At 42.9% G+C, this 23,979-nt stretch overlaps 1 protein-coding gene across 11 annotated transcripts in view; it reads right to left on the bottom strand.

The window, feature by feature from the left end:
* Positions 1 to 3,229: 3,229 nt before the first annotated feature.
* msi2b (musashi RNA-binding protein 2b) overlaps positions 3,230 to 23,979 on the bottom strand; it is a 340,308-nt gene continuing 319,558 nt past the window's right edge. For 2 of the 11 annotated variants that reach the window (XM_053847942.1, XM_053847937.1), the window contains exons 12-15: positions 21,889 to 22,068; positions 16,377 to 16,531; positions 11,329 to 11,399; positions 3,230 to 9,582 (exon numbers count right to left, since the gene is read on the bottom strand). In XM_053847942.1, the coding sequence (XP_053703917.1) occupies positions 11,358 to 11,399; positions 16,377 to 16,531; positions 21,889 to 22,068 (377 nt within the window). In that variant the 3' untranslated portion in view covers positions 3,230 to 9,582; positions 11,329 to 11,357. Of the gene's footprint in view, positions 9,644 to 11,328; positions 11,400 to 16,376; positions 16,532 to 21,888; positions 22,069 to 23,979 lie in introns of all 11 variants that reach the window. The other 9 variants (XM_053847947.1, XM_053847944.1, XM_053847941.1 and 6 more) reach the window with 6 other exon arrangements.

Below are 23,979 nucleotides of genomic sequence, written 5' to 3' on the forward strand. Positions count from 1 at the left end.
AACTTCCTTCATTGGCTGAGAGAAGTTCCTCCCTGTTCCTAGCGCGCCGCCCCCTAACCCTAACCCTAACACACCTTCCCCCCGGCATGGCAGCAACCCATGTGTGCCCGGGCCTGGTCCACTGAGCCAAATCATGTTGAAAAGTTTTCACTGTAAGCTTGACAACCCCGTGAGAAGAAGCTTTTGTTCGGAAAAAACTAAGATGTTCAGGTCCGACTGCTGCTTTGTGTGATACGTAGAGGTGCAGAGGCTTTGTAGATCGCTGTTAGGCTACTGGAGGAAGACAGGCCCAGTGGAAACTCAGCAGGTACTTCAGAAGGAAGCAGCCATTGGCTGCGCCTGAGGCAGAAAGACACCGGAAGGGCTGCTCCAGGAACCATACAGTGCGACGCTCATCCAGCTCCGATCAGTCGGCGGTGGATTAGCCAAGGGTGTAAAATATGATAAAAAGCAAAGACATCTCTTGAACCTGGGGTGCACAACTACACACAGTGGGACCAGCCTTATGAGGAGGGCGCCTCCAAACCAAAATGATCACTCCAATTTGCCACTTGGCTCTTGGTAAACTGAGCCACTGGGGGAAACCCATGTACACTTTCTTCTTCTTCTTTTCCTTTCGGCTTCTCCCTTCAGGGGTGGCCACAGCGGATCATCCTCCTCCATCTCACCATCTGCTTCCTCTTCTCTCAAACCTACAAACTTCATGTACATGTCCAAACCATCTCACTCTAGCCTCCCTGACTTTGTCTCCTAAACACCTGAGATGTGCTGTCCCTCTGATACACTGCTTCCTGATCCTATTTCCAAACCATACAACATTGAGCAACCCAATGCTCCAAATATGACTGTGTAAGTGGGAATGGAAATAAGCAGACAGAAGATAAAGTTAGCTTGTGGCTACGTTTCAAATTCAAATCTGGATTTTTTTTTTTTCTCATGAAACGACTTGAAAAAAACTTGGGGACTCTATGGTGTGTACAAGAGTATCAACAACTGGAACCCTCTATGTAGCGCATAAGTACAACTAAGGTAGAACTGGTGAAGGTTTCACACAGACACGTTTGTCTTCCTATCTTCCTATCATTGACATACATAATCCTTTCCCCAGCCTCTCCCCCTAAACCTAACCATCTAAAACAAATGGCTAAACTTAACCTTTACTCTTAACCACACTGAAACCCAACTACAACAACCGAGATAAAAGTATAAGAACACACACACACACACACACACACACACACACACACACACACACACAGATATTTGTATTGCTATCCTTGTGAGGTTTCTCATTGACATAATGCTTTCATGGATAAAAAACAACGCTTTTGAGGGAAAACGCATCTTGGAGCGGTATTGATCTGTGGAAGACTTATAGATCAGCGTGTCGCCATGAGTGATGAAGCTGTCGCTTTGCTGGTCTCACCTGATAAGCATCCACATTAAAAATCCTCATCCTGGAATTTCAATGCAAAAGTAACATGTTAGACAATCGATCCTCAAAAACAAATAGTGAGAATCAGCAGCAGAATTATAATGATACCTGGAACACTGGACAGCGCTGTGAAAATGCTTTGAACCACAGACAGTAGAACGGTGAACTCTCTTCAGATGATGTATATATATATATATATTTTAACTTTGTCATGGTAATATCTACTTTTTTAGCACAGAATAGGACTGTACTTTGTAATGTTCACTGTCATCCTTGAGAGTGCAAAGGGTGAAAACACATTTTGGACGCACATTTACAACCACAAACTCACTCGTATAAAAGTATCGATCTACAGTGAAATACACTGTCCAGTCCTTTCACACCAAGTTTACGGTCTCATGTTTCCCCATCTATGACGATGAAGGTGACCATAGTTGGTGACTTTCCAAAATGTATCAGCCAAGATCACGAGCTACTGCTCACATTTCTCGCTGCATGTGACCCTCATCGTTTCACAGTGAAGAGCACAAGTGACTTGTCATGTGGCTGGTGAGATTTAGATTTGAAACAGTGTCCTAATTTTTAGCGGCCACTAGATGGCGCTCTCTGCTCTATAGGCTTTCATTACAATGAAACCTCTCAAACCTCGTGAATTGACGGTGAGATTTCAATAACATAGAAAACAAAAAACACGGCAGATAGCGCCACCTAGCGGGCTCTCAAATACATATTACATGAAACCTCATCAGCCCGTCATGAAGGTTCTTCATGGATCCAATCATAATAATAATAAACAAAACTAAATAAATAAAAAAGACAAGCGACACTTTCTGTCGCTCAGTGAGTGATTCCTCATGAATGTTATTCAAACAGAAACTGCTGGTTTTCTCCTCCGCAGCAGATCCACATGGTGACCACTGAGAGGCAGCAGAAGAACAGGGCAGGCGCCAGGCTCGCTCCCTGAATGCATCTTAGTCCTGAAGACCCCATTAATCCTGCTGACAGACGAGCGACCTCGAAGGATCACGGTGTGTGGTCGAGCGAAAATGTGCTGTTTATTTCCATTAAACATAAAGTACACACCGGGGTCCTCTCCAGTGTCCGTTTACGGGATGTCAGCAGATATTTAACAATGAATGTCTTCACCGCATTATGAACGCATGCATTGGCCAAGTATTAAAAGGCCACTAATCACGTGTCGCAGGAGGAAATAACGCACGCAAACTGTGAGAAGAAGTCGTATAACAAGTCAGTTTATTTTCTTATTTTCCAGACAGACACATCAATTTTTCTGGACCACAGTAGAGGATGGAAACCTTTCACAGACATTTTTTTTTGTCAATATTATTATTTGAAAATACAAATATAAAATTAGACTTTCCACATTTGATATGTGAGAGACCCCCATCCATTATTGTTTATTATAATTATTATTATTATTTTAGTATATTTTACAACAGGGCTTAAGCAAGCCATATGATAACCTGAAAGATGCTTTCAGATGTCAGTCAAGTCCGTCTGTCTCTCGCCATAAAAAGTAGGTCAACATAAAAAAAAAACAAAAAAAAAAACAGGGCAAGTGTTAGGAATGGCCAGAGCTGGGAGCGGTGTGACGCAGCTCCCGGCTTTGCCTGCAGGCCCGGCCGTCTGCTCCGCCCTGACGACACGCCACAGGCCTCGTGTCAACTCTTGTGTCGGCGCTTCTAAAAATGGCGACTGGACTCATGATTCTGGCGTGTGATTGGTGAAGGGTTTACAGCTGAGGTCTCCAGTCTAACAATAGTCACGTATAAATGAGGAAGTATATATTTATCACACACAGGACACACACACATGAAGATATATTGCAATTTACATGGAAGTCTGACAAATGGAGGTGGGTCTGAAGTGACGACAAAGTTCACCCCTCAACACAAAAACAGGAAATAAAGACACGTTTGCCTCCTCTTCCTCTGTCATCGCCGGTAGTAACGCTCAGTTCAGGCGACCATGAGTAACTGTTTTTTTTTAACCACTGTGATCAAGGGAGGTGGTGGAGGGGGAGATACAGATTTTGGCCATTGCCTAACACTTGCCTGAAGATTCAAGTTTAAATGGATACGGTAGTACACTACAAACGCCGGCCCTGTTCGGGCGGACTGCTTTTTTTGTCTTTTGTTATCGTTGTTGTTACCGTGTTGTTGTTTTCTGAAACCAAAGACCCCTTGCCCTCGCCCCGAATGGATTGGCTAGTCTACGAAAATGTGTAACATTCATCAGCTGTAAACTGCTGTCAGTTTGGAGAGGAAAAACAAAAGGACAGCAACAGAGCCATGCTACCTTAAAGTCTAAGCTACAGCAACACAGGTGGGATTCAAGTTTGTCTTTTTAAGAATACTTCTGCACCAGTTTTGTGATGAGCGTCGGCATGAACACATGGGAATTCTGATGGAACTAAAAAGAACACCAGCAGCATCTGTTTAAACACTCGACTGTGTTGGTTATGGTTGTTATTGCCGGACTAATGCCTTGGAATGGTTGTAAATGTATAGAAGTCAATTCACACAGATCAACTTTAAACGTTGAAGCTAACATGAGGCTGTCATTCAAGCTTGTTGTTCACAAATCAGCCATAACATACTGCTGCCAAGACGAATTGAGGCAGCTGTGACTCATTCAGACTCTTGAAAAGTCTGTGAACCCTTTAAGGCCCAGTTGGCACTTAACTGCTGCCATTTTGGCCCAGATAGCAGAGCGAAAGGTTTCATGAAACAGTATCCTCATTTGCTGAGCTCAGTGGGTGGCGCTCATGAGTTAGTTGAAACAGTGGTGCAAAGCCAAACGTCTAGCGGAGTCTGAAAATGAGGACACTGTTTCATGAAGCTTTATCTACTCATCAGTGGAAAATCTATTTCTAACATGACTGTATGAGCTAAGTGAATTTACTTTCGGAGCCTTCTCAGGTGGAGCTGTGAGACAGGAACTCATACCGCTCAAGATGGTCACCTAATATGAAGAATTGAAATTCAAATGCATTCTGTTAGTTCAGTGTTTTTCAACCTTTTTCTAGCCAGGGCAGCCTTGGTTCAATTAAAAAATCCACAGGCACACTCTCAAAGGAACCTTGGCCAAAGCGCACTTGTGCTTAAAGTCCTATAGAAAATCCCTCTTCATTTATGAAAAACTGTAGCTACTGACACTCTGTTGTTATTTTGCCAGACTGCAGAAGCAAATTGCTGGAAATGTATTTGTTTCAAATGTGTCCAGAAAGGGGCGGGGAATACAGCAAAATACATAATTTGATTTAATTTTTAATTCACTTACTTTAAATAACTGTTTTGATTGATTTTGATGTTTCGATCACTTCTCTTTTGCATGATTGTATTGTATTTTTGAGTTTCCAGCCAAATCTTTAGCGTTCTTCGCCTGAACTTGCTTATTATTCTTTGACATTTTGGAGCGCATTTATTTTGTTGTGCATGCCAACGTTTAAACCACAAAGCAAACTTTGACAGTCCATGTACTGGTATCAATAGTTTTGAAGTGAGACGTCACATTAGCCGTTAGCTCTGTTAGCTTAAAAACAGCTAGAAGTTGCGCATGAGAGCGGCTTCTTGTCTGTGAGTGTGTGGGAAGAGGAGCGCCGCGCACCACAGCAGCGCTGCTTTGACTGACGGACAGATCAGCGCATCAACACACTGGAGCTCTACAGTAGAGTGGAGAGAAAGAATGTCAGCGAATCCATGTGATCTGCTCACCTTGGTTGATCATCAACACGCTCAAATTGTCATGACTTAATGTCATCGTATCACCCACCTCTGTCTCTGGACACGAGGTGAAACTGGATCATTTTCCCACGGCACACCTGGCACTCTCTCACGCGGCACCTCAGTTGAAAAAACACTGACTAAAAAAAAGTCATTCAGCAGTGACGGCCTGAGGTTTCATGAAACTGTGACCTCATTTTCAGTAGGTGGCGCTCTCAGTTCAAAAGCATCATGAGGTTACAGCAGTGAGCGGCAAAATGAGGACGCTGTTTCATGACACCTCACCACATGCAACAAAGCCATTCCCAACCAGTGGGCCTGAACCATTCTCATGTGCGCAGCCACTTTACGGTCCAGTTGTGACGCTCACATTCACCCTGATGGTGTAAAGGGGTCAGCATGGTCACCCTGGCTGGACACAGGAACCATTCATAAGCGCAGGTTCCACCAGTGAGAGCTAATCTCTGTGTGGTCGCAATGTTGTGGCTGATTGGTGAACTCTCAGTAAAGCTGTCAAGGACAAGGTCAGACTCTTAATAAACACATAAGATTGTGTACTGTCATACTGGCTGTCCACTTCAAAAGGGCACTTTCACCTCCTGATGGATTCTCCAGCGACGTGTTAACAATATCTCAATAAATTCAGGACGCAGTGTTACGCGTGTAAGAACACCCGCCTTACGTGCTTTCCTGTCACATTTTGCTATATAAAAAACAACCCTCTGAAAAGAGCATGCACCGACGTGTGTGCTTTTGCGCAAGCATTTCTCATCTGGTCGGACGGTGCTTCAGATTCTTCCAAAACACTGAGATCTATCTACTGTTTTCCTCTTGAGGAACTTCATCATCATCATGTGTATAATGTGTGTAAACAGTGCAGCCGCTGTCACTCCAGACTGCGGTGTCTGTGAAAAGAGAGAGGCTCCTGACATATTGCTTCTGGGTTATTATAACAAAATGCGACAGATCATTACATAATGTGGGTGTAATTACATTCATCAGTTAAAAAAAAAAAAAAAGCAGTCGACGTCGCGTGACCGCAGACGAAGCGCCGCCATTACCGTTGGCTCGCCATGGAAGTTGACAACCGACGGGATGAAACAGACTATTTCATTGGCCGACCCCACGCCGTGATGTAAATGCAACATCCAGTGTAAAAATGAGGTTGAACCATCCTCCCAAACCATCAGCTGGAGTGGGCTCGCAGCGTGAACAGCTTTGTTTTTGCCAGCAACGCTGCGTCTGCTGTAAACAGGAGGCCGCTGCGCTACCTGCACTTCAATCATCCCCGTCCCGAGTGGTGATGCGGCCTGGAAACCTCTCCTGCTCTGATTTGTCCCAGCACTCCTCGGCGTTGGGGTCCCGCTCTGACATCGGGGACCCGACTCTAAAGCACCTCCTAATCAGCCTCGCTCTGATTTCAAAGTAGCAGGTGGACTCTTCAAAAAAAAAAAAAAAAAAAAAAGTCTATTTTTGGAACTGTCCTGACAATCAGTGGTGTGAAAGTGTATTTTTTTGAATAAAAGATGAATCAAAGAGCACTTGAACTATTAGAACAGCTTGTGTTCTTGATGAAAACTCCGTTTTGCATATCGAGCCTTAGCATTTAAGGTAGTATGGCGCACCCCTCTTTTTTTAAAAAAACATTCAAGGGTGGGGGTCTGATTAATGCCTTGTGTACACTTCCCATCTGACAGCCACTGTTCCTCAACGAGAGCTTTGGTTCGCTGACACCATGTGAGCAACGGAAAACACACACGGGGATAGAAATCACAAGCAAAAGAATCTTGGGTGAGAAGAACGTCTATCTTGACTGAGCCTAAAAACCCACTAGTCACTACGAGTATCATATTAATGAGTCCTATAGAACATCTAAATACAGGAGATAGAAAAAGAGTGCGAGGGGAGCGGGGGAGGCAGGGTGGGGGGGGTAAGTATGAGGGAGGGGGGAGGGGGGAGAGGTAGAGCGAGGGAGAACAACAAAGAGCACTACACTGGTATCAAAGACAGCACTCTGTTTACAAGGAGTTCTTCACACACTGATGGAACACGGGATGATCAACAGAAGATGGGGATGGAGAGAGAGAAAGCAATGGATGCACAGTACAGTTTAATACTATATTACAAGTATTCATATAGAAACCACAAAGTATCAATAAAATTTGGATTAGACTTGATATCTGCAAAGAAACATCTTTTTTATAGTTTTTTTTTCCACACTTTTATATTTTCTTCAACATTTGAACATTACAGTTTTTTTTGTCGTTTTTTTTTTTAAAGTTATTACTTGAACATACCTCCATATAATCCAGCATATTTCTTTCACCTGGTCGTTTTTGAAATGATACAGAAAAATAAAACAGAAATCAACAGTGTTTTTTTTCAGAATACACACCATTCGCGCCATCAGTGACTTTCGTTTAAAAAAAAAAAAAAAGCAGTTCCTATTATTCCATCTTTTGTTTTGTTTTTTTATGAAGTGAAATCATGAACCAGGTGCTGCGGCACTGAGGCTACGTTCACACAACTCCTTTGAGAGTTTGCGTTGTGAAATGCTGTCCATCAAACTGACAGAACACAGAAGTCATAACACTGATTCCACTTCAATGGATATATATATATATATATATGTGTGTGTGTGTGTGTGTATGTGTGTGTGCGCGAGCGCGCGTGTGTGTGTTTATTGACCCTGTCAAGTCCAGGATAAATATTGGACAATAAATAAGATATTATTTTACAAAACTCACTGTTGCCGTTATATAAATTAAGAAACAAGTCTAGTATGAATTTACTGGACAAGCTTTGGAAAAACAACCTCAAACTTACAAACGAGTCCATAAATAAATGTGCAGAAGTCTATCGTCATATTTTGTCGAAAAGGTTCCGTACAACAAGGCGATTGATTTGCTTTCAAAGTAGAAAAGAAAGGGAGCACGGTATTAATGCTCACTTGACAGCCGAGCCCAAAATCAAATGGTAACGTGAACGTAGCCAGAGTGAAGTTCAATGTCTCCATAAATAGTCTCTTCTATTTCCAAAGTTTCAGAATATCATCCAAAAAAGGAAAACCTTCATGTTATCCCAAAGCACAGGGCCGTTTCTTACAAAAGCCAACATGTACATGTGCAAATAGGAAGTGGCCTGTACTCGACTACTCACAGTGCAATGATAAACCGCTGCGTTACCGTTCAGTGTTTTTTTTTTCTTTTTTTTTTTCCTTTTTTTCATCGTTGTTGAATAAATTAAACCTGCCGTCGATTCCAACAATCTGGCGGCTGAGGTATGATATCAAAACTTTCCTTATTTGAATCCGAGGAACAAGCAGTACATCAAGACTGGATCAGGAACAAGCAGGATGAAACAAACCATAAAAAAAACCAAAACAAACAAGATCCTCTGGAGTAGAAAAGTGTCAGGATGCACCGGAAAACTGCTGTTTACATCTAAGTACAGTGTGCTTTGGATTCATTTTTTTTTTATCTCTGCTTTGAAATGATAGCGATACTTGAACAGTTAGACAAAAGATACCAATTTCAACTTGCGTTTTTTTGTAATATATATATATATTTTTTTCTTCTTAAAACAGTGTTGACTGCAAATTTGCTGGTATGACACTTGTAAAATTATTCAGCTTGAGTATTTACAGAGCGCGTTTTGTGTGTGATGTTTCCAGCAGGAAAAGTAGAATAATAAGTGTTTACAGCTTTTTTTTTTCTTCGTCTATTCACACGCTAGTTCTTTGACACACCACCACAAAAATATGCTATTCTCTCACTGAGTGGGTTATATGCAGTGACTGGAATAATATGTACAGCTACATTTCTTTTTCTCAAGTTTCAATTCACAATGTAGTAATATGAAATTTTGTTATAGCATATATTTATATATATTTATATACTTCTAAACAACAAATAAAATGACACTTATAAAAAAGGACCATAAAAATATTGAAGTCCTCTTCGTATTGCCCAAAAATAGGTCATTATGGTTAACAATGAGACATCACAAGAAATAAAACCGCTACTAAGATTTATTACTTTTATACCTTCAAATTTTTCCTTAAAACTTGAGTATTTTTCAGCAAATCGTCCCAAGATGGATTTTTTTTTTCTTTATCTGAGATTTTTCTCAATTCCGAAAACCATATGCACGAAACATCATCCAAGGGAAGGACTGATCATCGACAGAGGAAAAAAAAAAAAAAAAGAAAGCTGACGGGGGAAAGAATCGGTGGTGATACTGGAACCAAACCAGGTAAAGGGAGTAATAGGAGGTTTGGAATATAGTACAGCAGTTATTTTCTGAGATGACTTAACGTGTTCTTTTCTCGGTCGGCCGGCTCCGACTGTCTCTCCATTTGCCCCGGTGACGCTGTAGTGCTTGAAGGTTGAAAAGCGTCACCTGCACACAAAGCCAATTAGAAACTCCGCCCTGATTTCCCCGGACCACCAGACAGACTCTGCTGGAGGACAAACAGACAGAAAAGGAGGGGTGCAGGTGTTAGAGGCGGCAGTGGAGTCCCACAAACATACTTCAGAAACGACAACCGCTCATTGAGTTTGGCTGCGACAGGCCGGCTGAATCACGACAGAGGTGTCATACCAACATGCTTCTCTGTGTGTACCACTGCACAATATCACCTGCTGCAATATCACTATAAAGCCAAACAATTTAAAACAATTTCAATTCATACTTAGGTAGCACTTTAGCTTATACTATTCTACAGTGGTACCTCGGTTCTCGACCACAATCCGTTCCAGACGGCCGTTCGAGAAGTGATTTGTTCGAAATCTGAATCGATTTTTCCCTTTCCAATTAATGGAAAAAGAAACAATGTGTTCCAAGCCTTAAAATAGGCTTTTGTAGGAGTGAATGTAGAGCGTCTGCTGCAGGTGCGCTGTTCCTCTATGTGTGTGGCCGCTGCATGTGGGAGGGGTTGCAGAGTGAGTGACGTCTCTCCAGAAGTGAAGAGGTGCCCGGTGCGTGTCCAGCTCTGAATGTGCGCTTCTGTGCAGTTTGGCTGTGACAAAGTCATAAACCAAGTAACGCTCTGTCCCAGACTCGCCTCATCCCTGTCCCAGCTCCAGCTGACAACAGGAAATCAAACCCTGGAGTGTGCGCTCCAGCCTCGGAGGTGAGGAGAGCGAGCACCTCCCCTGTGACACTCTACCACGGTCCAGTGAGGAGACAGGAAAGGTTTTACACCTCAATATGAAGAAAAGCAGTCAGTAAATGTAGCTAACGGGACACGACTGCATTCAGAGGCACAATAACAAAGCGCGTTGTGGGTCAGCTGATCGGTCTGCGCACGTTATGATGTTTTAAGGCTTTTTTCAGGGGCGTTCAAGTTCTGGAATTTCGTTCGAAATACAAAGCAAAAAAATCTCGAAATTTTTGTTCGAACTCCGATTTGTTCAAAGTCCGGGACGTTCAAAAACCGAGGTACCACTGTACTTATATGGCAATAGAGCGCACCACAAAATGCTAATAAAGCTACACTCGCTAAACATAAGAAGGAACTTACATCCTATTCACACATAAGCCTCATCGATCTATAAGCTGCAGGTGCACAGTGGTGCTAGGTGGTAACATGATTACTATTTTTTCCATTTATTTCTATCTATAAATAATTAGTTAAATTTTTTTAATTGATATTTGTTTACCCACAGATTTATTGATTTATTGATTGATTTTTGATTTATTGATTGATACCTTAATAATTACAAAACAACTATGGATAACTGCCGCAATTCAATTAATCTACGAAACTGCACAACACAGCCAGTGGGAATCAAAGTGCCCACCACTGGTGCTCGTACAGACACGACTTTGAAAAAAGGACTTCTTTATCTTGTGCAGCAGCAACAGAAATACAGGATTCACACCGGCCTGTCACACAATGTATGAAACTTCAAGAAAAAGAACATGAAGAAACGTGACGGAGCCGGCAGCAGGTGTGAGGTTGCGACCGCCACACAGTGGGGTTCAATGAATCCCGCTTGATCGAGGTGTCGCCTTTTGTTCCCGCTCACACTTTTACTACCAGCTCCGTCACTGGACTGAGGGCCAATGGACAACAAATCATGCGGCGGGACACACAGATTAGACAAAGAGTGACAGAAATGCACAGTAAATAAAATGCAATACCTCTGACGAGATGGCAACCAGCCACCTGCTCAATGGTATCCATTTGTAAAAGCTGTCGCAATCAACGGGCCCTAAAAGTGTAGAGTTAGTGCCTTGGTCAGTATATGCAATTCAAGGACAGAAAAGTGAGTATCACATCAACCCTTGTCAACCAAAATCAACCCAGATCATCTTGGATCGGGAGCAGCGGAGCTTGTCGCACCCGTGATTTATTGCGCTGGCGATAATGCTGGGAAACAATTTAGCAAGAACTTATGCAGCTTTTGTTGTTTCTGCAGCTCTGGCTAAAGGTCAAATGTGTAATCTTTCATCTGGAAGTGCATCCTCAGCATTGGTCATGGTGTCTCGAGCTGGAGTTCACAACTACCCTGCGGATCAACTCCTGGGTAATGGCTCTTTTAATGGACTTTATGGACCAAAAATGTTCACATTCTCAAGTCAATGCGAAAAAGCAGAGAGGCCTAGTAAATGAGATGACTCAACACATGTGCATCGCATTTGGTGTACCAGCATCGAAGGAGCTGGTAGTGATGAGGCTTCATGAAACAGTGTCCTTATTTTTAAAGCTCAGAGGGTGGCGCGCTTGGTGGTGTTAATGTCAGGCTGAAATTGTTGTTGAAAGCCAAATATTATAGATCAGCGAGTGCCACCTCGTGGGAACTCAGTCTTGAGCTATAATTTCACTTGAGGATAGAATTAGAGCACAAAATAGGATTAGCCCTTAGACTAAAGATGTGTGAGTGCTAAAGATGTAGCTGCCCATTTTGGTAAATGATCTATGGACATTAAAGAATTTCGAGATAGAGGAATAAAAGAAATACACCAGCGAATCATGCAGCAGCCGATGACATGAATGGTGCTCTTCCAACTGTGAAGAGGCGCAGACGCTCTCCCATTAAAGCTGAAATGCCTGGCACATAGGAGCGACCTCTTCACGATCGAGACCATTAAGACACGCGACTCAACATTCAGGGGAGTGTGACGGCAGCCGTCAAGTCTGTGAACTTAAAAACCGCGTACAAAAGCACTTTGACCAGCGATGATCTGTCCTTTATCACTTCCATCAACTAATCGCTCCGTAATTGACTGTCATGTGAAAACATTAGCGCTTCCTCGCAGCGGCTGTTTTGATATTGGGATTAATAAAAGCAGCGAAGCGTCGCGGTGAGGGACAAAAGCAGTCAATCTGAAGTCGTGACACGCGGCGATCTGCCATGAGCTTGGCTCTCCCTGTACGAGGTGAATTCTAAAGTGCATTTTAGTTCTGATTCATTTGCTATTTTAATGTAGTGAATAGAGAGATCATCTCGCCGAGAGCAGTGTCAGAGGGCCCATCACCTCGCTGCTTTACAGCACGCCGTTTGATTCACTGGGTAATTCTGAAGAGGCAATTTAGCTCACAGTACCACTGGCACCGTTTGACATTCCACCGAAGAATCACAGGACTTGAATGATATCAGGTAAAACAAATTGGTGTGGCTCATGAATTCGCTTCCTCTTTCAACCCCTGGAAAGATGAAATCAAACAGACAGAGAAATACATGACGCGTTGACTGAGGTGGACCGCAGCAACAAGTGAGAAAACAAATTGTTTCAGTCAACTATCCGGTGGTAAATCTGCTTTGAAAGAGAGCCAGTCGGGTCTTTCAGACTAAATATTTGCTTTCCTACACTGAGCACAGCAGATTAATGGCGGCCGGCCAGTGACTCCAAAACAATTAATGAGTAAGGCTTTGTGAGCAAGTGAAAAGGCACAAATGCTTTTTCCACTCCGAAAGCATAAATCAATTAGACACAGATCGTACAGAAGCATCACATTAAAATGGTGAGTGACTTTGCATATTTGCTGTGAAGAGTGAGCCCATGAATGTTCCACCGACTCCCACGGACTGTATGGCTGTTGCTCTATGGGAAATGGATGCTGGACCAAAGCACTAAACCAATAGTAAAAATATCAGCTGTAGAATTTTAGTTTGACCAGAGATGGTGGGGCTTAAATACCCTGCTTTCTTGGTGCATGTGGAGAGCTTTGTACAAAACCCAGACTTAAGTTCCTTCAGGACGCCGACAATCTCATTTCATGTTTGCATTTTTGCTATACAAGTAACATCCGACTTACGACCGGGATCAATTCCGACCAACCGGTTGTAAGTCAGATTGGACGTAAGTCGAATGCTGTTCAAAATAGCCGCCGCGAGGGTTATAGGTACGACTGTAGTGGTAGATGGCTGTGTGAGAGTGAGGTGCTGGGATACTGTGCTGTAAGAGTTGTATGCGTTGCTGGGCTGCTACGTGCTGCGGTGCCAGGCATTGAATAAATAAAAAATGAGCATCTGCTGGCTGTGGTCGTAAGTACGGGTGGACGGAAGTCCAGAAGGTTGTAAGCGGATGTTACTTGTACTAATACTGGTGATGATGATCCTACTCCTTAACTGTTTAGGACGTTTGTTAGGGCAGAAAAGTGATGTGAATTTGTTGATTTTTTCAGTACTCAGTTTCCAAAACATTCATAAGATTAGTTTGACATATTTGTGCGATGACTTTGTTTTGCCCTCACACTATTGAAGTTCTCCCACAGGGGGCAGCACAGAGTAACATGTAGTCAAAGATGGCTTGCAAACAAGCAGCGCTATCAACTATAAAATACTGTATAGAGAATGGACAGGATATAAGAGGCGATTATCGACTGCAAACGGATGTGGGGGAGAAGTCTGATTCATTTCTGAATGGAATTATCCATAAACTTTGAATCAACATCAACATTTCATGAAACACATTTTCCTCATTTTCAGATGGTGCTCCTGGTTAAAAAATAATGTGAGGTTTGGTTGAAATAATTATTGAAAGCCAAAGATTATAGATTGCAAGTAAAGGCCCCAATATTTTTCACACTGTGGCATTCTTCATTATGTAAAAAAACTGCATAATAATAAAGCCTGCAGACCCAAAAGAAAAAAACCCAACCAAAAAACAGTATTTGGTCAAATTATTTATTTGAGAAATTTCTGCTGTCAGCGAGCACAGTCGGCTGACTCATTAAAATGACTTGTAATTTTGTGAAAACAAACAGCTGTAAAATTACATCACCCCACTTGTAGCATTGGACACCTAGTTTGTCACCTCTTTAAAAGAAAAATAAATGTATAGATGAGGTCAAACATCTCGAGGATCATAACACAAAATGGCTTCCACAAATGTGCCTAAAGAAACGTGCTGTTACTCATATCACGAGTCACATATTTGCTGACTCGAGATGCGTTTACAGTCCAGCAGAAGTTGCACATCAGAGGACGTGGTTGTGGACTTTGGCAGCAGTTCCACTGCTGGCTACGTAGCTTCTGCTACTTAAACTGCTTTGTGATTCACATTTTCTGCTCCAAGTATCGTTGGTAACATGCTGCACAGCTATTATGGCAGCCGTGCTAAATGAGCCGCCTGTTCATTTTAATTGGGCGGCACATTATTTTAAGGGTGGCATCAAGCTTCAGGCATTTTCACACACAAATCCGAGGCCTTCAGCGAGACTCGGTTCAAAATGTGCTTGTTTTCTCTCTGTACTGGGGCGAGGAAGCGAAGTTGGCGTGGAGCATAAAAGTTGGTCATCGTGGTTCTAACTTGCGGCGCAAACAGCCTCTTCATTATCCCTCCTCCAGCCTCATGCATTAATTACAGTTTCCAGTCAGCAGGTGTTATTTTTCATAACCTACGACACGTCGATCAGTTCAGTCATGTGAGAGAACGCGGGGCAACGCGGTGAGTCAGTTTAGCCCGGCTCACACGCTGCCAGGAGTCACGAAATTCCATTTTTAACAAGGCTTATGTTGTCAGAGGAGTTCATCCCCGAAATGCCCAGAACCTCCTGCACACTTTTTTTCATTCACCCAAATTCTGAATTCTCATGTCCTCTACTGTGAGTCCGTATGGGTTTGAATGCAGCAAAACTAAAACTCTGGCCAGGACAAGCCTCATAACACAATACAAATTATGAGCCATATGACATCATGCAAGGGCTTTGATTCGGGAAGTACACAATAGAATGCTATAGAACCTCCTGTGTGTCTTCATCAGGTCCTCTACTGTGAGTGTATATGAGTTTGACTGCAGCCAAACTATTTGCAAAAGGACGGAATTGTACTTTAAAATCCATTATAGTGCCTTTATTTTGAAGTTTTCTGCGAGGATGCTGCTTTACCGTAACTACCAGCATATACGCGCAAGATTGAATTCTGGCACGGCTGGGTGTGGGCTTGACCGCGGTGACACCAAAGGGTTAACAGAGCTGTCAATCAAGCCAGTGCATCTGCTTGTAATAAAAGTGGAGTGCCAGCTTTCATTCACTCTCATCAATCCATTCCAAAGCAGGATTGTCAGAAGGGAAGCACTTGAAAATGAACCCAGGTTCTTAGCTGCTGTTCTCACGTCTTTTTTTCTCTTTCACCCACAATATCCCCCCTCGAATGCAGATTTGGTCTCAATGCTGACGGACGTCCAGAACCTCTAACATGGTTGAGTTTAGTGGCTTACCTATAATGTGTATAATATATAATGATGTGACACCCTTAAAAAAAAAAAGAATTCTCTGTGCACTGGTAACACAGTGATCAACTATCCTAAGAAACATTAGTTAAACCTTTGTTTCCCAGCGCTCGCGCACCTACTTTAAACAAATAATAAAATAGCGATGTGAACATTTGTTTTGGAGCAGTGTTTGGTTTCAAATGGTTTGAATTGAATCAAATTATTCTCGAATAATGAATGGAAGCACAAACGCATTCGCAGTTCAATAACAGCCTGCAGCGTTTTCTTTTTTGTTGAAGCAACGCTCTTAACCAAGCTGCTCATTTGTCACCACCAAGTTTAGGGCGTACACGGCTTGGGTGCGACGCTGCTCTCCAGAGATCTGCAGCAGTAAATCTTTGTGAGGTATTAAAAGCTTCTCCTGCTTCTGAATCAAGTCGAAAATCACTATGAGCGGATTGGCTTAGTGGCTGGTTTTAGTAACCGCGAGGAGGCGTCGACAGCTCTGCGAGGCAGACTACGGTACTCACAGTGATGCTGGGTCCAAAACCAGATCCGGGCTGGGGGCTAGCAGCACTGATGTAGTTGCCCACAGCCGAGTCCTGGCTGCTAGGTCCGTACAGATCTGCCACAGGCCCGGGACTGTTGGCACCGGGGAACCCACCGGGCCTTGAAGGGTTGGTGCCTGTACGGGAACACAGAACACAGCGGCTTAGGACCAGCCATCAAGGACATGATGAGCAAGTGTCAGGAGGCCACATGACTGGATTCAACAAGCAACTTTCTCCACTTAAGGTGGAGCAGATTAGTGAATCCAGTATGAGGTCCTCTCCTCATGCTCCACAGTGCCATCCAGTTCAGCCATGCACACAACAAACAAGCACGTCGCTACAGACACCATGCTAACAAAACAATGCCATGCAGAAGAAGAGGACGAGAGCATCGGTGAGTCAGACTAACGCTTCTTCTGTTTCTTGCATCGGCAAGCAAGACTTAAATCCTTCAATACTACGTATTCAAGTCGACTTTGGAGTGCACCTCAGGCAGGAAGCAAAAGAATAGCTTTGTGAAACAAGAGGAGGCAGTAAGGGGAAATATAAAAGCTTGACCTGAGTTCTTCAGCAGGTTGGAACTCAGGAGGATAAAATGAAACACTGTACATGACTTACCACCTTTGCTCCGTGAGTAAGAGCAACCCAGACTAATAAAATGTCCTAACAAATACAGATACTTACTAAAGGCCAATAACACCGGCAATAGAGAGGAAAAACAGTCAGGGGAGAAAGAAAAATGTGAATATCTGAGCAGCAATCTCGTCTGCTGTCAGCCTGGCGTAACCCTCGCTCTCACCCTCGCTCGCAGACAGATGGTGCAGGAATAAAACCTGTACAGCTGCATTAAGAAGACAAAGCGGCAAAAGGAAATGCTTGATCTTGTGTGGGTATGAGCTCATGATGCCTGAGAGGGAATCTTTGCGTAAATTACATCCGCCGTGCTAATGCTCACACATGGATCAGAGCCATGACGCCTCTATCAGCTCAGATCACCTACGAACATCAGTAAAACACCATTTAAATACAAAAAAAAAAAACTTCCAACTACTGGACTAGAAGCAGCTGAACAGCCAGCAGCTCCTGCTCTTATCTCTATGCCACAGACTCCACTAGACTGCCTTATTATGTAATTACAGACTTTTCAAACAGCCCTGTGATGGCTAATTCTTCAGTAAAAGTGGGGAACCTTTCACCAGCCAAAGTATTTTGCTCAATGAAGGGCCCATATTTGTTTTCTGCTGTATCGCTGACGACCCCTCTACTCTTCATTTAGTGATTTAAAAGAGAGAAAAAAAGAATGACACCGCAGAACACTGTGATACATGGCTGGTACTCGAGGGAAAGACAGATTTGATTCAGCGACTAAACAAGTCGAGAGGAATTCAAGGATACGCCACTGCGGCATGTGAAACTGCAGAAAATGAGTAATAGAAATGAATAGTGTCGAGGTCGAATGAAACGTCGCTTCATTCTAGTTCACATTTTCAATACTCCGGCGCCACGGCTAGCTGACTGACTCGCCGACTGAGTAGCAGCTGGACCAACTGGCAAGGGTGAGATGATATGCTCAGTCTCAAGACGCTGGGTTCACGAGAGAGGCATGAGAATTTCCGTGTTTTAAGAAAATCTAAAATGAAGAAATTTAAAAATTAAAAATAAATATTGACACGCCAGTCAAAATGATAACACTTGAATGCTTCCAGTCAGTTTTTGACATTGTCCAGAACAGAAATGGATGTTTCATAGTGAGGGGTAGATGAGGTTTCATGAAACAGTGTCCTGAAATTCAGAGGCCACCAGCTGCTGTAGAATGTTTTGACTTGAACAACTAGGTCAGTGAAACCTCATATCATTGCTAAACCAAGAGCGCCATCTAGTGGCCTCTGAAAATGAGGACTCAGTTTCATCAACCCCGCAATACTGTTTCATGATACCTCGTCGACCCATTACAAATGTTTTGATAGCTTTTTCCTCAACTTGAATTCCACCTTATCTCAGAGCACAAGATCTTGTCACGCACCAACTAATAAGTCTAATGTGGATACAAACTTACATTTTTAAAGCTAATGTTGCTCTTCCTGTGTTATATTAGTCAACGGACAGAGAAATAAACTACTATAATGGCCCGTGATGGACTTAGCTGAAGTGACGAAACAAAAAAAAAATAAAAATTTAGACCGTAATGAAGTGTAACGTCCAACATTTCTGAAGTAAACTGTCACGATTCATAACACGATGCACTTTCCCACTTACTTCACATCACTTCAAGCTCCTTACATTTCTCATTGACTAGCTGCTTACATTGTAACAAAGCAGAGGTGACGGATTATTTAACTGCCTCCATTTCTTTGCAGCTTTTTATGTGTAGCCTAAACTGCTTGTAAATGTATGTGTAAATCATGTGTTCTGAACATAATACCATATGTGTTCATTCATAGCTTTGATGCCTTCAGTGAGAATCTTTCATGTAAACAGCCATGAAATCTTGAAAATAAAAAACTTTTGACTAGTGGTCTAAATTCCGTTTATATGCCATGCATCCACCCTTCATCACGCTAGGCCTCACATTTGTTTCTCAGAGGAAGCTACTGTGTCTTTTGTCTTGATTTTGACAGGAAGAAACAAGAAAGAGAACTTTGATAATAGAGGAGTGAAAATGTATAATCTTTAAGAGGCGTGGTTTAAATCCAATTCTAGCAACCTTATATAACTTAAAGCCAGTTATTCAAGATACATTAAATGCAATTTAGCATTCACAGCCATTTATCAGCCCTTCAGACGCACCGATCAAACGCACATCTTGGCAGGTGCAAGTATCTGAATCTGCAACCATAACTTATGATAATGTAGCAGCAGTCGACCACTCTCTTCTGGCATTGCTAAATTAGAAGCGTTTTGACAAGCCAGCGTTTCAAACCATCATAAATTCACAAGAAATTCTCAGAGGCGGCGCTGCTTCTAAACATGAAGGTGAGCTCCCTCTGAGGAAGCAACAAAAAGACTCTTCTTGCCTTGTCAGCGCCTTTTTTTCATGCTACAATCATCAAATCTTAAGACAACTGTGCTGATTTATGCATCCAATGATGTTAAGAAGTGAGTAATCCCACTGCTGCCATGTTGGTGTCTATGAAGCAACTGTTTATTAGATCTAGAGGGAAAATATGGCGGAATGCCTGGGGGGAAATCCGAGGGAGGGGGTGTCACACTTCTACACCAATAAAAAACAACAGGCCTTGGGAAAAAAAGAAAAAAAAAAACACCCTTCACATGCCATCTGCGTCTCTGTCGGTGTGTTTTTGCTGTTTGCTGCAGAATTTTTTGCTCAGACAAGGCTTTAGAAAATGCCAACATCTGCCTGGAGCAGTCGACCAACGCTCTGACCATCCGGACGGCCTGCTAGGTCCACTGCACACTCACTCATGTGAGTGCCGGCAGAGTGCCGCGTCACAGGCAGTGATGTCACAGGATCGTCAGACGAAACAGCACAACACCCAAGTCTCCAGTCTGATGTGGCGGAGACGCGGTCTGCAGGCTTGAGGATGACGTGGAAGGCTTGTTTATCTTCTGAAGAATGCCTGCTGCATTGGCGACCAACGGTGCTATGTATTCTAAGTATTGGATTGTAAGAAGTGAATCGGCAGCATGATAACTTGCACCTGCTGCGAGACCATAAGATGACTTGGGCTAATATAAAAAAAAAAAGCAAGCGAGTCATTAGAATTCAGGTGACTTTGGGTTTTTGTCTTTTTATTTGTTGTTTTTTTTCCCCATTTATTTTTATTTTCATTTTTTCGACTTTGTGTGACTTGGACAGGATTTGAGGTAAGTGATGCAATGCAGTAGCCTAGCGCAGTGAATTTTAACCATAAGGTCAGGGACCAATGGTTGGATTGCGACCCCTTCCTAGAGGGCCGCCAATGGTTTTTTATTTGACCCCTTTGGGCTGTGAGGGCTGCGAGATGCTCAGTTTTAATAATTAAATTAGCCACATGTGGTGGCAGTAGTGTGTCACTGAATTGACTTGACAGCTGCAAATCTATGATAGTCAACAACTATGGAGAACTTCTTGAAAAGAAAAAATGATAAGAAAGTGATCCTGCCCCCAACAGCAAAAGCTGTTCATGAAAGCACCTGTTGAAGCAGTTTCGAAAATATTTTTTTTATTTATTTTATTATTATTTTATGGCGATACTTTTATTTACACCTTACTTGTATCTTCTTTGGAGTTTAAATAAAACATTATTTTATTTATTTTATTATATTTAGACATGGTTTTATCATATTTATTTTATTCAGAATTTCATTCAGTTTTCTCAACAGTTTGCATCAAGTGTGTTTTTTTTTTCTTTTGTAAATTTGCTGAATATGACACATTCATATGAATATGAATATTGCACCTGCTTCTGCTGCTGGTTGGACTTTTTGATGACAAATAAATATTTTGTGATGATCACATGGTTTCATGTCATTTCACAAGGTTTTGGTTTGTTTACGTGTAAGTAGATGATCGTACCATTATTTATTACAAATGAAAGCGAGAGTGTATCACTTGAATGGGCCCATTTGTTCTGGGAAAAGCGGTCCCCGAGAACAAAAAAAGGTTAAGAATCCCTGGCCTAGCGCATAAGATGGCTGTCCGCATGAGGATGACATAGATGAGGTGCTTCACTTGCTAATGTGCGGCTGTAGCTGTGTCGCCGAGTGAAATCATTGAGCACGTAAACTTGATCCCTGACGATTAGCTGGTCACTGTTATGACTCTCTAATGGACGTCACTTGGTTTAGAACGGGTCCTGACATAAATACGGCCAAGGGGTTCCACATGTCTGTAAAATGACGCCTCATTATGTTGCAAAATGTCCCAGTGTCTGCCACGATTAACACAATCACATAGTCCACGTTCTTCTTTCGGAGACTGTTCCGCACTAATTCATGCTATTTCCGAGCGTCGTAGTGTGACATGTCGGGAGGAGAAGACGGGCCGTGTCTGTTTAGCATTCAACGTTGCAAAGCACTCGCACTGATTTGCTAGTTAGACTTTCACACTTTAATAGGAGAGTAATTATTCATACACTTAAAACACTTCAAGGGCTGGAATAAAAATGACATTGGCTCTCATGCTCATTTCTTTGTTTATCATAATTCAGATGAACCCGAGGAGGCAGTGCACTCTCTGACATCATCAGCACTTGTTTTGCTCGCATGCAAACGAAGGATCACATTCTCTGAGCCCCGAATGTGCAGGCGAGGGGCTGCAACAGAACTTGTCAAGGAAACAAGAGATGTGCATAAATTAAATCAGAAAGGAAGGGAGAACATGCACTCAGGTTTTAATGTTTCAAGATGCTTCTTTTGTTTGTTTGGCAGAGGGGCCTTCTTTCTTTCATTGACAAGAGAATGGAAACAGCAAAACACTCTGCATGGAAGAAAAGTTAAACAAACGGAAAGATTCCAAGAAGGTGCATGAGAAAGATGCGCATATACAAACCTTGGTTCTTAAATTGATCCGGGCTGTGTAGGTGCTGGAGGGGGGAGTTGCAGGCGGAGGTGGCATGCTCACTGTGCAGCATCTGAGCCGCTTGGGGCCCCAGCGAACCATAGTCAGCAAAGGAGCAGGGCCCCCCCCTCTGGTCACTGGGCGCAGAGTAAAACCCATAATCGGGGAGGCCTGGGAGATACAGTATAGAGTGGGGAAGGGGGAGGGGACTCCATCATTGTGGAAATCAACTTGTTCATTGTCAAAAATGTTTGCATGCTACTGGTGTGTTACATGGTTTCCACTGACACATCAGTGTGGATGTCTTCGTGGCCGTCCCTGTCTGCTGCTGTCATGTGACTGAGCCCCCTCCCCTCCCAGCTCATGTATTTATAATGCACAGATAATATACACTACAAATTTCCACATGCTCCCCATACACTTGCAGTGGGTGGACACTAGGTGACGTATTGAGAATTACTTCAACAAACCATCTTGAGAATTGCTCATCGATCATGTGCAGCAGGAGTGAAAAGTGAATTATGATCATGGTTCAACAGCTTTTCTCGTCATACTTCATGAATACCAGTCAGTGTGACCTCATAAAAACAGTTTTGAAAGTAATAAAGGTTACAAACATATAGAAAGCTTAGCTGGTTAATACAGGTACACCGTAACATATGTAAATATTGAAACTATATTTTATTTGTTAGGAAAAAATTGTCAGTTCTACAACTTTGGAGGAGAAGCTGATGATAGTAGACAGCTGAGTGAGTGAAGCAGGGTTCTTCAGCTCTGGAAATGCCTTTGCCAATGAGGTACCCCCTTGTTACTCCTAGGAGCCTAACAGAGCAAAGTCCACTACACCCGGTTAAAAACACACCGACTGGACTACAATCCACTTACCCAAAACATTCTCACCACTAAGATGCCACATAATGACGATAGTCAAGTGGACTTCAGCGTTTATCCCAGGAGTCAAACAGAAGTCTGAACTGACCTGCGACATTTTCTGACATTCCAGCCAAATGGTTGGGTTTCAAATGAGGATTTGAGGCTTCATATGCCCCTATAGTTACTCCACTACTGACGGTTCTTGGTATGTATACAGTACCTTATACAGCAACAAATGACCACATGCTTGAGAGTGCAAAGTGAGCACTGCAGGTCAAGCTCAGGATCACGAGGTACTACATGTATAAACTGACAAGAAATAAACTTTCAAGTGCTTCATCCTGCAGCTCCACTCTTATCCCAGCCACTTTTGTGCGAGACGTTCCGGTGACTGCCAGCACCGTCAGGGAGGGCAAACCTGATTTAATTGAAGGCCTAATGCATCAACATGCAATGCAGAGGGCTGACTTCAGACACTCCGGGATGCAAAAATCCAAAAACACGATCGTCAATGTGGGACACCTCAGGAGTGAGAATGTGGATCCCTCGGTGGTGAACCCCTGACAGAATCCATGTTTTGCATTTCCCATCAGGGGGTTACCACAACAGGTCAGCAATGTCCACTTAAACCATCATGTTCTCTACAACACCTGTGACCTGGGATGGCCATTGGAAACCGATTCCTATTCAGAACCGGTTCGAAATTGTCGTATTCTCTGGAATTGTTAAGAAATGGTAATTCTGCTTCCTTTCATCGATTCCCGACTGTGATGCCTGATGCTACATGCTGCCGTCGATCCGTGTCCACGGAGCCACGTCACCGCTGTCAGCTGCAGCTAATCACCGTTACAGAGGAGTCTTAGCGGTGACGGATGGTAAGGCGTTCATAAAAGGCTTGGTTTCGTTGGCAGAGATGACGCCGCTTTAGGACAATAATACCCCTTTGACATCATGGTATGAGGTTGAAAGAGTACTCTGTGTTAGACCAGTGACAGTGGACAACTCTGAGCTAACGTCGGCAGTTAGCATGGCGCTGTTGTTATTGTCAGAGGAAATTTATTAGTTTTTAATAATCTCACACACACGTCTGATTTGTGCTATTGTCTTGCTTGGGGACTGGAAAAACTCCCTTCAGAAGCTCCCTTCAATGGATTACAGTGGATGTCACACTGGGTACATACAGGCCCTTATGTGGTGCTACCCATTCCT

The sequence above is a fragment of the Synchiropus splendidus genome, chromosome 17 (genome assembly GCF_027744825.2).
Source record: "Synchiropus splendidus isolate RoL2022-P1 chromosome 17, RoL_Sspl_1.0, whole genome shotgun sequence".
Taxonomy (NCBI): Eukaryota; Metazoa; Chordata; class Actinopteri; order Syngnathiformes; family Callionymidae; genus Synchiropus; species Synchiropus splendidus.